Below are 13,970 nucleotides of genomic sequence, written 5' to 3'. Positions count from 1 at the left end.
GATTTGGTTTCCATGTTAAAAATAAATGGATTTTGATTGGTGTGAATTGGTTTAATGACGAAAAACTACTTCAATTAATCACACACAGTTTTGAGTTAGTAAAAATAAAGTGGTCTAGTGTTAAAAACAAAAAATAAAACTCTTTTCGACGTAATGAAAAGTTAAAAAAATTAAATCAACTTTAACTTAAAATTTTCCCTTTTTAATTTAACCGAGTTAAAGGAAATCGTTAAGTTGTCCAGCTTTTCCGCTCGGTATAGCAGTATTCCGCACGTCTGATTCAATGATAATCAATCACGGGAATTTCTCGGGAAGTCGTTGCAATGCCAAAAAAATATGGAGAAAACAATACGATACTTTGTCATAATATAATAGCACCTCGCACCCTTTGGCCTTTGTATTCCAATTCCTCCGCAGACGGTTTTCATTACGACTTACTCGTGACTATTCGTGTTTCGATGATCGGCATAATGACGAGACGACGACGATGTTATACACAAAGTGAATAAATTGAATAGAGACGGTCATCGCGGGCCGCATTGTTTGACCTGGCGGCGCGCAAAATTAATAGCAGGCACGCGCACTGAGTAGGCACACATAAGATATTATACAACAACAACAAAACACTATTAATTGCCGTCTCATGCGCGTGCGTGGGTTCGCTCATAATAATAGGTATAATAATAATGTGTTTAATAATTGATGTTTTATTTTTATTTATTTTTTATCAGGAACGGCTGTTGTTGTCCGTGTTACCGGAACACGTAGCCGTCAAAATGCGCCAGGATTTGGGTGAGGCGTTGGACAGTCAATTCAAAAAGATATACATGAGCAGGCACGAAAACGTTAGGTGCGTATACCTATACATGTTTTATTTATATATATATATCTATGTACAGTGCACCGCTGCGGCGACTATATACCGTCTTGCCTACGTTTTTATACGCGTATATACATTATATATACGTATAATATTTGTTTATTGGTTATATTAATAATGAAATACCTAACGAAAGTCGAATTTCGTTAAAAGAAAATCACTATCAAGAGAACTGATGACCTTATGACTTTTGTCGGAAAGTTCAATTACTAAAATGTACGCCACCGTCTCCTATATATATATATCGTATATATTTAATATACGAAAAATTAAAATGACGAAAACACAAACGCGCGCCTTGTATTCGTAATAATACTTTTAATTGTCGTGGTTGTATTTTAATTGGATGATAAAATATTGTAATATATATATACGATACGGCGCGGCAAATTGAATACGAATACGCGTGCGTATTGCTGAACCACTCTCGGATCGGCCCAAAGTCCTAACCTACGCGTAGATTGTTGGATTATTATTATTTTTAATATTACACAATTATTTACGTTTATCAACGGTATAGCTCTGCTAGAGCATTTTTTATAATACATCGCACTAGGTGTAATGAGCGATGATAAATTGATAATATATTTTTAATTCGATCGGTTTACAAAACATAATTTAATAAATGTTATAGGTATAGTTTTATATCAACACATTTACACGCCGTTGTGGCGCGAACATTTATAATTTTGTATATTTATAACAGTGAAATATGTACACAGATTGCATACCATCAATAACATTTATTGTTTATCATCGACGAAATAAAAATAACATATCCCGCCAGTTCCGGAATTAGGAAAACAATATACGAGGCTTACAAATTACAATTTGAGCCCAACTCAATCATACATATATCAAACACACAAACGTTTTATACTAAATGAGTTTCATTCAAATGGAATTTCATATTTGCAATGTTCTCCATACGAAGGCAATATATTTTCTTTGATATTTTTCACGTTTTGTTATATTCGGACGTAACATTTTGTTCAATATATTCCGACATACATACGATAGCAATATTATCCATTAATATTTGCGATTTAGAATACCGGAATGAGAAAACGCTACACAATTCAATACTATTATAACTAACTACTTATTATAATATTATATTATTACTTATTTCGAAAATCAATTGAATTGCTACATGTCTTTATTTTATTAGAAAATAAAGTTCTGTATCTAAGTACCAATTGCAATATTATAATATTGTAGTTAATCTGATATGGATTCTGGGGATAATTTAAACTATTGAAGTGGGATTGACACAATTTCAACCCTTAACTCGAAGAAGCTGGACAAATGTATATGTCAGAGAAACTAGCGGCGATATTTGTCTCAAACCCCTTTCCTCCTGCATATACCTTTTGAAATCTAGCTAAATTTTGTATCATATAGATATTTTATTAAACCATTATGACTATTATACAATCCTTTAGCTTTTCCAAATAAAAAATATAAGGGTTGTTACTCTACACACACATCCACAATAAAAAAAATACATTATTAATCTGTTTAAACAATTAAAATAACAAAATTAATATTTATTTTTTTATTTATAAAAAAGAACCTACAATATTTTTTTAAAAATTCGTTTAAAATACATCTGAAAAAATATTATTGGAAATATCCCCTTTTATTATCTATATATTTAGAGAAATATTTAAAATATGTTTTTATGCGTTGCAATATTTTAAGCCATATCACAATCAATATAAATCGTTAGCAGCTTATAAGTATTGGATGATAGTATAAACTTTCAGAAGCAACTATTAGGTTTTAATTATAAATAAGAAAAAAAATGCTTATCTATTTTAAATAATTGCATACATTATATTTTAAATAGTTAATGATCATTAGGCAATAAAAAATGATTTTATTTGTCACGATTATCGTACCGTAGTTGAGAGGACTAAGCTCTCTCTATCCACAGTCTCTCAAAATCCCAAATCGTACTTATGATATGACTTATGGCATTATCTTCTATTGTATTGGATTTTGATTTTGATAAAATTTAACTTAAACACTAAAACATTAAACTTTCACTGCAGTAACGATGATTAAATTAATTAAAATACACGAATATTACTTATATAATATGATACGTGGCACATGTATATGTATTTTGTAAATTTGTAATAGGCATATTGTTTGATCCTATACAACATTAATGTTTCGATTTAAGCACTATGTTTGCCGTTCCCCGTGATCGTTATTAATGAAGTGATTTTATTAATTAGCACTGCAAATATTTTCTTACCTCAGGTTATAGTGCTAATCAAATGAAAACAATGGATTTTTAATTTAAGTATTACTTTGTATTTTAATAATACAACAAAAAATATAACAAACAAATTAATTAAACGGTACGCTGGTTAATTTCTTTGTTACTTTTTGTGTTCTGTTGAGTGTTATAATACGTAAACCCAACTTTTAAAGAGAGCAAGGCAGAGGGAATTGTTTCTGTTTTCACCTTTGCTTTTGTTTTTTTTGTTTTTTATAGAAACTCAATATAGTATATTAGTATAACCTTCGTCTAAAGTTATTCAAAAAACTAAGTATCCATTTCAAATAAATAATAACTTGGAAATATGTAGCTATTCGTGTATAGGTATTATTGTATCTTGTCCTAAATTATCCACATGCGCGCACGATACAACATAATATAATAAATATATAGTTTTAATATATTCATTTTTCATATTCTTTCGCAAAGTAAAAAAAAACTCATATTCGTGAACAAACGTTCATATTGAGTTTTCTTTCGTTACATTGTGTTTTAGTTGTTTTTCCTTTGTTGTAAAAAGTATTTAAATTTTTTTTTTTCGTACCTATCAATTTCGTCAATTTTGATGCCATTTTTTTTTTCTTTAATAACTCTGATTTATACGTCATCGTTTATATTTATTATAGTATATTGTATGCTGACATCGTTGGATTCACGGCAATATCGTCTACATACTCGGCTTCGGACCTGGTAAAAATTCTCAACGAGCTGTTCGCCAGATTCGATCGACTGTCCGAGGTGAATTATTTTTATTCCGCGATAGTTGCGATAATATTCTGTACCTGTGAATACATAATGTTACCTATAATATATTATTTTACGATCTTTTTACCATTTTCAGAAATACCAACAACTCAGGATCAAGATTTTGGGCGATTGTTACTATTGTATTAGCGGCGCTCCCAAGGAACGACCCGATCACGCCGTGCTCAGCGTGCACATGGGACTCTCCATGGTCAAAGCTATCAAGTAAGTACTACGATTTCAGCATGAATTCCGACGGCGTAGTCAGTATGCCCACATTGATATGTTTTTAAATTTTTTAATTTCTTCGCCATATTAGATACGTACAACAGACGACAAATTCTCCGGTAGACATGCGAGTGGGCATACACACGGGAGCCGTTTTGGCCGGTGTTCTGGGCCAGAGGCAGTGGCAGTTTGACGTTTACTCCAAGGATGTTGAATTGGCGAACAAAATGGAAAGCAGTGGAATGCCTGGGTACGTATCCCCGCGGGAAAGAAGAAAAATATATAATAGTCATTTTTATTTATTTTTTTTTTTTTGGCAAAACCTAATTAATTGTTGCGTATTCAGACGAGTGCATATATCCGAGAAAACTCTGAGTTTCTTAAATGGAGAGTTCGAAGTCGAGCCCGGTTACGGCGAACGCCGCGAAGAAGCGCTTAAGATGGCCAGCATAAAAACTTTCTTCATTATAAAAACGATCAAACCGGTAATAATTGTCGTTTACACGAATTTTTCACGTTGCAAATGATTTTTTTTTTTAATTACTTTTTGCTTTTCTCGTGACAGTTCAAAATGGATGTGCAAAACGGATCACTGACTGATCAGAACAGTGCTAGTAAAGAATCTGTGGTTAGTATCTATATGTTATTTTTGTGGAATGTTTTCACGCTTACTTAATTGATATGTTATATTTACCGTGAATATATATATGTGTGTGTATGTGTGTGTGTGTACACAGTGTGCGACACCGATTGATGACGCCGATTTAATAGCTCAGGCCAAAGAAGACTCCGATAACTTTAAGAAGCGATTGAGAAAGGACTTGATGAACAGAGATGGTCACAGGTAATTGACTATATAAGTGCACTGTAGTACTCCAATCACGTGTGTAAGATTTATTTTTACTTTGTCCAATTACATTTTTCGAGGGGCTAGAGACTACAACTATGACATGTTGAACATTTTTAATATTGAAATTGCAGTGTGGCCCGGGCATGGGCATCAATCCATTGAGGAGTGAGTGGGCAAAACAACGAATTTCCCCACCCCCACCTTGGAAATAATAATATTTTATTAGCTATACACAAAATACAATTTGAAATTCAATAAATATAGTTATGATTTTACCCAATTACTTAAATCAGCGTTTCCCCAACTTTTTTTCTGCCTTAAGAGATAATACAAATGATGGCGGATCCCGTAATAAAAATAAAAATTAAAAACAATAATAAATAATAATACTAAATTGATTGCTTTATTTTCTGAACTAAACTTAATTTACGTTCGCGTAGCCCCTCTGATATACGTGCGGACCCCTAGGGGTCCGCTGACCACAGTTTAGGAAACACTGACTTAGATACATTAACATTTTCGTTTTGCCCCTCTCCCTTACATACAAAACCACGTCGTGCGATATACAGTTCAGTTATTATAAATTTTACTCGATATAATATAAATATCATTATTCACACGAATAGTTTTTTTTTAGTGTTTTCGCAAACACGTCTTACCTTAATGTCAGGCACATGAAGCCATTCTTCCGTTAAATCATATGATTGTAATATAATAGATACCGGCGCAAATTGATTGTACAGTTGATGTCTCATATAATCAAAACAATATGAGCCCTGTCTTCGAATATTCAAATTTATCGACTAATTAAATTCCGTTCGTTATTTCAATATCGTCCTAAATTGACGAGCCACGATGTTTTCGTGTTGAAGATTCCGCAAATACCATAATTGATTTCATTTTCGTTAAGGTATATAGGTATAATATGTTTTCTATTTATATCTGTATGTTAATATATTATTTCCATGAACAAAGTATTACAATAAATTATTGAAAATAAATATAGATAAATTAAAATGTATTTTGGAGATACCTACTATAATTAATTTACTGCGAAAATACTCTTCAATGTTGAATATCTAAAAGATTTAAACGTAGTTCAATTCAATAATTGCGGCGGTGTTGTGGTTGTTATATAGTGATATTTGAAGTATAATTTATATGACTATCACTCAGTGGCAGGGCGAGGTAAAATTTATATGTGGGCAAAATAGACTTAGAAAGGCCCTTTTTTCAATTTTTTTACTAAACATTATTTAAGTAACAATAGTTATTTAATAAATATTAAGATTTAGAATTTTTTTAAACAATAAACTCTAATTATTAACCTTTTATTTGCAAATATAGTTTTAATATAATTTTATTTACACATAATTATAAAATTAAATACATATTTTTTTAAATTAATAATACTATAAGAAGTTTCAATTTTTTTTTTATATACAAGAAATGGACTTTTCGGCTTTTTGCTTCACTAAATGTTTTAAGTATATCTTCGTAATTTAAATTATTCGCAATTTTCGTTTCAATGGACAAAACTTTTAATGCTTAGATAACATTCGGCAACAAAAGTATACACAATACACGTGTTGACTATATATAGAGGAATTCCAAGAAACGACCATTATTGGACATTAATAATTAATACTGACATTACTGTTTCTGTCAAATTGTCTTATTATTTTTAGAAATAATAAATCATGTTTCCAATTTTAACTGACACTCATATATAGTGTATTTTCAATACACAATAGTAACAAAAAAGAACTACATTGGTACAAAAATGTATTCTAATATGATGAATTATTGACGAGTACCTCGTATTAATATATGCTTATGATTTTTTTTTTTACAATAAAATAATTTCATAGATACAATAATTTTTGTATAGATAATAGGTGATAATATCTTAATAGGTACTTCTCCCATATTTCTCTATGGTTAATTATAAAGCCCTTTAGAACACGAGGCCTTTTGAGGTGCGAGGCCGTGGGCAATGGCCCACACCGCCCACGCCTAGCGCCGCCACTGCTATCATCACTTCTAACTTGATGATTATTGTATTAAAAAATAATGAATATTCATTATTTCAAATGCTACTAATGTTTTTATATATTTTTTTTTTATTACGTAATTTTAAATCATAATTAATAACATTTTATTAAATTATTTTACTTTTTTAATAATAACATACATTTTCAATTCCTATTATGCGGTTATGCAGCATAGAATATTTCTAAAAGTTCTTTAATTATTGCTTACTGCCTTTCATCGTCGATTTTTTGTTAATCCTTACTTCTATAATGAAAGTTCCATTACTTTCGTTAATGTAACAGCCGTATTGGAAGCATCCTTTTCAAATAAACGATCTTGTATTTTCATGTATATGTTTAATCAATTACATATTATGTTTATACTAAAGTTAATAAATATTAATTAAAGCTTAAAAACTTAAATATGAAAATATAATCAATATTCAATACTAATAATAATTTGTATGATGTGTTTGAAGGGATTTAAACAAACACACAAAATTTTTCACCTTGGCATTTAACGACGAAGCAAAAGAACGTGAATACAAATACCACAAAGAAGCTGCATCTGGTGTGTCTCTTATAGGTTGTCCGTTAGTACTCTTCTTGACGTCTTCCGCACAAATTATTATGTTACCCAGGTTTGTAATTAACAAAATCAATATGTTAAAATTATAAAAATCTAATACGACTTTATATTATATTTTGTAGAGATATTTTAAGCTACATGTCCAGTTGTCTTGCATTAGTATTACTATTGATTATTGTAGTAGTATCAGTCGCTGACATTTTTCCAAGAGTAAGTAAACTAAACATTGTAATTTTTAAACATTATAATTTCAAATAATCGATAATTATATAATAAAAATATATATCCAATCGTAATATAGCCAGTACAGTCATTAATATTAATTACTTGAAATAGAGTTTTAAATTATCCATATAATTAAATATTAAAATCTATCTAATGCGATGAAGTAATAATTATTTGTATTTGACATATATATCACTTATGTGTGATTCAACAAACATACTCATTCCTATAGTTAGATCTTGGAATTTTTAACTAAACTTAAAAATCATATTTTAAAATGCTCAAATGTTTTTGCATCATTAAAATAGTGATAATTAGGTTTTCCTGTAAGATTACCAAGGATCACCTTTTCCCTTATTAATTGTTAATAAAAAAATGCTATAATGAAAATACATTAAATTGATTTGTTTGTAGACAATATTGAACCAATCAAACCAATCATTTTGATGTCTTTAAATTACTGATAAAGAATTTTTTTTCAATTCAGTAATATCTGCTTGTAGAATATAATTAGAGATAAGTACATTTCTCGAGCAGTGAACTACTTTTAAAAATCACGTTAAACTTTTTCAAATCCTACCAATGTCTGTCTTTTACATATCCCAGAATTCTTATAACTCACCTACTGCTGCATTAATTTTTAAACGTTTTAAAAACATTCACTGCTAAATAATTTATATTTTACAATAAAAAAGTTGAGTCTTACATAAAAAAAAAATAAAAAATATATTTGTGTCGCTAATATAATAATGAACACTTCTTAAATAGTGTACAAACACTACAAACTTACATATTATAAATATGGTTCTCTAAGTATACTTCGTACATTTAAAAAACAAAATTTGATTATATTCATTATTAAAATTATAATGGATATAACCATGTCTGGCCAATCACCACGTATAATAACATTTAAATATAGTTATATTTGTAATTAAAAATAAATTTATCCAAAAGTATTTCAATGTCCAAACTAAATGAATAAACTTTTCATATTTTGAAAGATCTGCGTAGTGCATTGAACAATTTCAAAAATCATTAAAATCAAATTTCACACTTAAAATGTTATTATTATTAGATTCTGCCATCAAAAATTGTATGGTTCAGTGAGACCATAAATGACTCTTTATGGATTCGACGTATACTTGGAATCACTGCCGCGTCATTGCTAGCATCTACCAATCTTGTGGGACTAGTAAGTTAAACGATCGTACTAGTTTGATCGAATGTTATGATTTTTTTAATTCTTTTTAAAGGTATCGTGTTGGTCTGACAAACAAATACTAACCAACTGCACGCATGGCCAGAGCGATCCATCGACTTACTGTATGTATCCATCATATTTCACTTACTTCATGGTGTTAGCGTTGATAGCTACGTCCATGCTGACTCAATTATCTCATTTCACCAAAGCAACTATACTGTTCGTCATTACTCTGATGCATTGCGTTGTCAATATAGTTACAGTGGGCTCAGCTATTGACTGCGAAGATGCAATAATTTACAAACCGTTCAAGTATATATATATTAATAATATATAATAACGTTTTTTAATATACTAAAATAGTTTTAATAATAATCTCTGTGCATGCCATTTATTAGTCCGTTTTTCTAAAGGTTTTTGACATTCAATGTGGTCATATTATACTTAGCATTCTATTTAAAATTTTTAACATTAATTACTTGGGGCCATAAAGATACATACTTAATAAAAATAATATATATTATAATTTATAATATAATATACATATTATTTACATACATAATATTTATAACTTTGAACGCATTACTTGCTTAAATGCTCATTTCCTAGGTAAACTTTTTAAACTTTCAAGTTGATTTCCGTAAAGCCTTTACTTCGTTTGTTAAATAAAAAATAAACCTAATCACATATGTCAGTAAGCTTAGAAAACTGGCTGTTTCTTCTTTTCTATTTGATACATGAAATAAAATTCGTCTGACTCACTTCGTCTTACACGAAGGTTATAACCTTTCACGTTCTAAATCGAAAACAAGCATTTTTATATTTGTATTACCTGTTCTAAATAAATTTATTTTTAACCTTTTCTTTATTTACACTTATTACCTTGTAAACGTTATCTTCTGATTTTTCTTTTTGATAAGTATTTTATGAAAATTAATTTGATTACCTATAACGTAACAGCTACAGTTACCGATTTCACAAATATTAGTTAAATTCAACTTACTTATTTTAAATAATCGTTTTCTTGAGTCCAATAATCAACACTATCCCATGGGCATGATCCGATTGCATTTTTCGAAATTTTGATCGGAAAAATCGCATTTTGAAGCATTTGTCCTTAATTGATAAACAAACAACACATCTGTAATCTTAACTGAAAATAAATTATAATCATTGTTATTACAGCGTGTTCTGTCTATTCAGAATCACTATTTTTATAGTTTTTCATTAAACATCCAATGTTTTGGTCTAAAACTAAAAAAATTGATCATTATTATTGAACATAGTAATATTAGTATTCTAATAAGTTAATATGATACAAACAAATGATAATGGATATTTTTCGTATCAAAAGTAATGACAAACAGAAAAAACACACACAGCATTGTAAAATCAATATATTCATCGCTCCGCTCTGAATATAAAATACAAAAGATAGTATACATTATACAGATACTTAGAAGATTTGCATACAATAAAAGTGAACAATAAAAAAATTAATTTTAAAAATTGCAAATAAAAAACGGGAAACTTAAAACTTTTTAAAGTATTTTTCCATGAAATTTATAGAATAAATAAAATTGGACTTTATATTCCGATTCAATAATAAAAATAAATTTTTCTGTTGGTGTTCACCTATTATTTTTCTAATAAAAACTGTTTACTGCTTAATTTATTATTATTCACCATAAAAAGTCAAATTTCTGGCTCAGACCTAACCTAACCTCAGGACGCCATATAAAACGCATATACAATTAAAATATAGATATAAATTATAAACATGAGAAATTATAATCGTTTCAGAGTTTTGCCATCGAAGTACGCATTGTCGTTTCTACTCATAGCCGTTACAATGGCACTGGTGTTTTTGGCTAGAAATGTAAGCTTTTACTTTTTAAAAATAAAAATAGCACAATACCTGTTTACTGTACGAAATATTTGCGGTTTATTCAGATGGACAAATCATCAAGAGTTCTTTATCTATGGCGGACGGAAGTCGAAGAACAGAGGGAAAGGGCTTCAGACATACGGAGAAGAAATGAAGCATTAGTATACAATATTTTACCTCCGCACGTAGCCAAACATTTCTTAGGAAGTTATAAACGTCAGCACGAAGAACTATACAGTCAGAGTTATGCCGAAGTTGGAGTTTTGTTTGCATCAATGCCAAACTTTTCAGGTTAGTTAAATGTTTGCTATGTATTATAATTAACATATATTAACTATTAAACAACTATATTATGATCATGTGTTCGTAAACAAAATTAATTGTTTTAGATTTCTATTCGGAGGAGACGGTTAACAACCAAGGCCTGGAGTGCTTAAGATTTCTCAACGAAGTTATATCTGATTTTGATGCGGTATATAAACGCCAAACATATCATAATTACATAATATTACTGTTATAACCATACACACAAATATTAAACAATATAAACTAATTTCGTAAATTGCATAATATATTTTATTTACAGCTTCTGGAACAACCGCGCTACCAGGATATTATTAAGATTAAAACAATCGGTTCAACTTATATGGCTGCTAGTGGACTAAACCCTTCGCGTGTCGTAAAGGTAATATCGATTTATATTTGAAAATATTATTCGTATAATATTTTATTCGACTCGTTTTATTTAATATTTTGTCGGTTTATAAATCTGATATTTTAGCCCGAAGATCCCATTGAAGTTAGATGGGCACACCTCGCGTTGCTGGTGGACTTTGCTTTTGATCTCAAAAAAGCACTCCAGGGAATAAATGAACAAAGCTTTAACCACTTTGTGTTGAAAATGGGTATGTAAAGATTATTTTATTTGGCACATATTTTGAATATGATTTGGTCCTTTTCATAACTCATCTTATGAAATCCAAATATATTTTTTAACAACAATACAAATAAAAAATATATTATACATTATTCCAAACCCATTTCTACAATCGTGTTTTTAAAATAGGTACCTTTAAATACAAGACGTACAATTTAACAACTATTGTCTGTACTGTTTATCTATCGTACATATTTAATTTAAGCTTATAATTTGTTGAATAATATTACTCCAATGGCCAATGTAACCAAACATGTTTGTTAATAACAAAAAAAAAATAAAATAAAACAAATTCAACTTACAGCTTACAGGTAATAGGAACTCTACAGCACCGTGTGATAGAACAAGAGTAGTCTTAAATGTATTATATTATGTCAGATTAGAGAAAATGTTTCCAGTCTTACCGACCTATATTTTACATATACGCGCATAAATGGGTATTATTTTTATTCGTGGACACTTTGATGGTTAAAAACAACATGATGTTAAAACTTAAAATAAGTTAAGCCTTGGTATAAATTGGCAAACAGTTTTGTAACTAAAAACTTATACCAATTGTCATATCGTTTTAAAGGCCTCTGTTAAATCACAATAGTATTTGAATTAAGTTATTAAAATATGTATTATATATTTTATTGTAGACTCGTAAAGCGATTAAAGAACTATTTGTATTCGTTAACAGTTTTATTTTATTTGTATGTTATTAGAAAAAAAAATGATTTTATTTAACAACAATAATAAGAATGTAAAATGTTAGATCAATCATAAAATATCATCTGTACTAATAAAATGCAAAAAAAAAATGTTTTGGAGAAAAAAACGTCTTATATATACACAAAATTAATACTTGCTAATCATATATTTTACTTAAAAAATATATTTTGAATTAAACACCTAGGCACACAATACTGTATTTAAATTTTCATTCTTCTTGGCTATTTATCAAAATAGACTATCTGAATACCTATGCTAAATTTCTTTAAATATTTTAATAGGGATCAATATTTTTCTATTTTAAAGTATAACTATATTACCTGTTACTGTTAAGTGTTAACTAACAAATAAGTAGATACCTACTCTAATTAACTTCAATCTATGTAATAATATGTTTAATCTAAATTTTTACTGTATATTACTATGTTAGTACTTTAATAGTGATACCAACTTAACACGAAATTATAGTTAAACCTAATTTAACAATTTGTATCCTTTATCAAAAATAAATTTTTATTTTTTGTGTATGCGAAAACGAAAATAAAAATTTGTATTTTTTTAGGAATCAATCATGGTCCAATAACCGCAGGTGTTATTGGAGCGAGAAAACCTCATTACGATATTTGGGGAAATTCTGTGAACGTGGCGTCGAGGATGGAGAGTACTGGAAAGGCTGGGTGTATACAAGTATGGCCAATTTTTTTCAAAATTAATTTTTAATTAAAATTTTTAATCTTTTACAATAATAACGATATAATATGATATCAAATTGCATATTCTACAAGTTTATGTGGTTTATGTTTCTAAGTTGGTATAATGTGTTTTTATTTAGATTCTGAGCATCTATACTTCTATAGACATGAGAAATTTTCGAAAACAATATTTTGCTCACTCAAAACAATTCAAAATTAAATATTAATTCCTTATGAGCTTTTAGTTCAGAAATTTAAAAATATTAAAGATAGATACTACTTTTTTATACGTTTTTGAAGTTCTAATATTGAAAAATTCAAAATCACAAACATTTACAAATTATTTCGTAGTTAACAATTTATTGAAGGTTCCTCGTGATAAGCTTATACTGGATCCATAAAAATCTAAAAAATGTATTAAATGTATTTTTTTAATGGACATTTTTAATTCAAATTTAGACGAAATTCTATATTTAAACAATAAATAACGATCTTATAGTTATTTTGTTATTTTGTTGTATTTCAAAACCATTGTTCGTGGGAATTTAAAAATTCTTACGTATAGGTACTTTATTGTTTAGGTACACAATGACATTTTTAAAACATTTATATTGATATTATGCTATATTGCTATTGCCTGTTCATAGTTTATATACTTTTATACTATAAACAATGGAATAAGTTACACTGTAA

The 13,970-nt window shown here is 28.7% G+C and overlaps 1 protein-coding gene across 1 annotated transcript in view; it reads left to right on the top strand.

The window, feature by feature from the left end:
- LOC132924322 (adenylate cyclase type 3) overlaps window positions 1–13,970 on the top strand; it is a 98,296-nt gene that overhangs the window by 81,130 nt on the left and 3,196 nt on the right. The window contains exons 3-19 of the mRNA XM_060988550.1: window positions 732–850; window positions 3,800–3,911; window positions 4,015–4,142; window positions 4,237–4,395; window positions 4,492–4,630; window positions 4,711–4,773; window positions 4,883–4,989; window positions 7,508–7,669; window positions 7,740–7,827; window positions 8,921–9,037; window positions 9,099–9,358; window positions 10,850–10,925; window positions 11,000–11,225; window positions 11,324–11,406; window positions 11,521–11,619; window positions 11,716–11,839; window positions 13,148–13,272. Coding sequence (XP_060844533.1) covers window positions 732–850; window positions 3,800–3,911; window positions 4,015–4,142; window positions 4,237–4,395; window positions 4,492–4,630; window positions 4,711–4,773; window positions 4,883–4,989; window positions 7,508–7,669; window positions 7,740–7,827; window positions 8,921–9,037; window positions 9,099–9,358; window positions 10,850–10,925; window positions 11,000–11,225; window positions 11,324–11,406; window positions 11,521–11,619; window positions 11,716–11,839; window positions 13,148–13,272 — 2,187 coding nt within the window. The remainder of the gene's footprint in view (window positions 1–731; window positions 851–3,799; window positions 3,912–4,014; window positions 4,143–4,236; window positions 4,396–4,491; window positions 4,631–4,710; window positions 4,774–4,882; window positions 4,990–7,507; window positions 7,670–7,739; window positions 7,828–8,920; window positions 9,038–9,098; window positions 9,359–10,849; window positions 10,926–10,999; window positions 11,226–11,323; window positions 11,407–11,520; window positions 11,620–11,715; window positions 11,840–13,147; window positions 13,273–13,970) is intronic.

This window comes from Rhopalosiphum padi, chromosome 3 (assembly GCF_020882245.1).
Source record: "Rhopalosiphum padi isolate XX-2018 chromosome 3, ASM2088224v1, whole genome shotgun sequence".
Lineage (NCBI taxonomy): Eukaryota > Metazoa > Arthropoda > Insecta > Hemiptera > Aphididae > Rhopalosiphum > Rhopalosiphum padi.
This window is presented reverse-complemented; position numbering and strand designations above follow the sequence as displayed.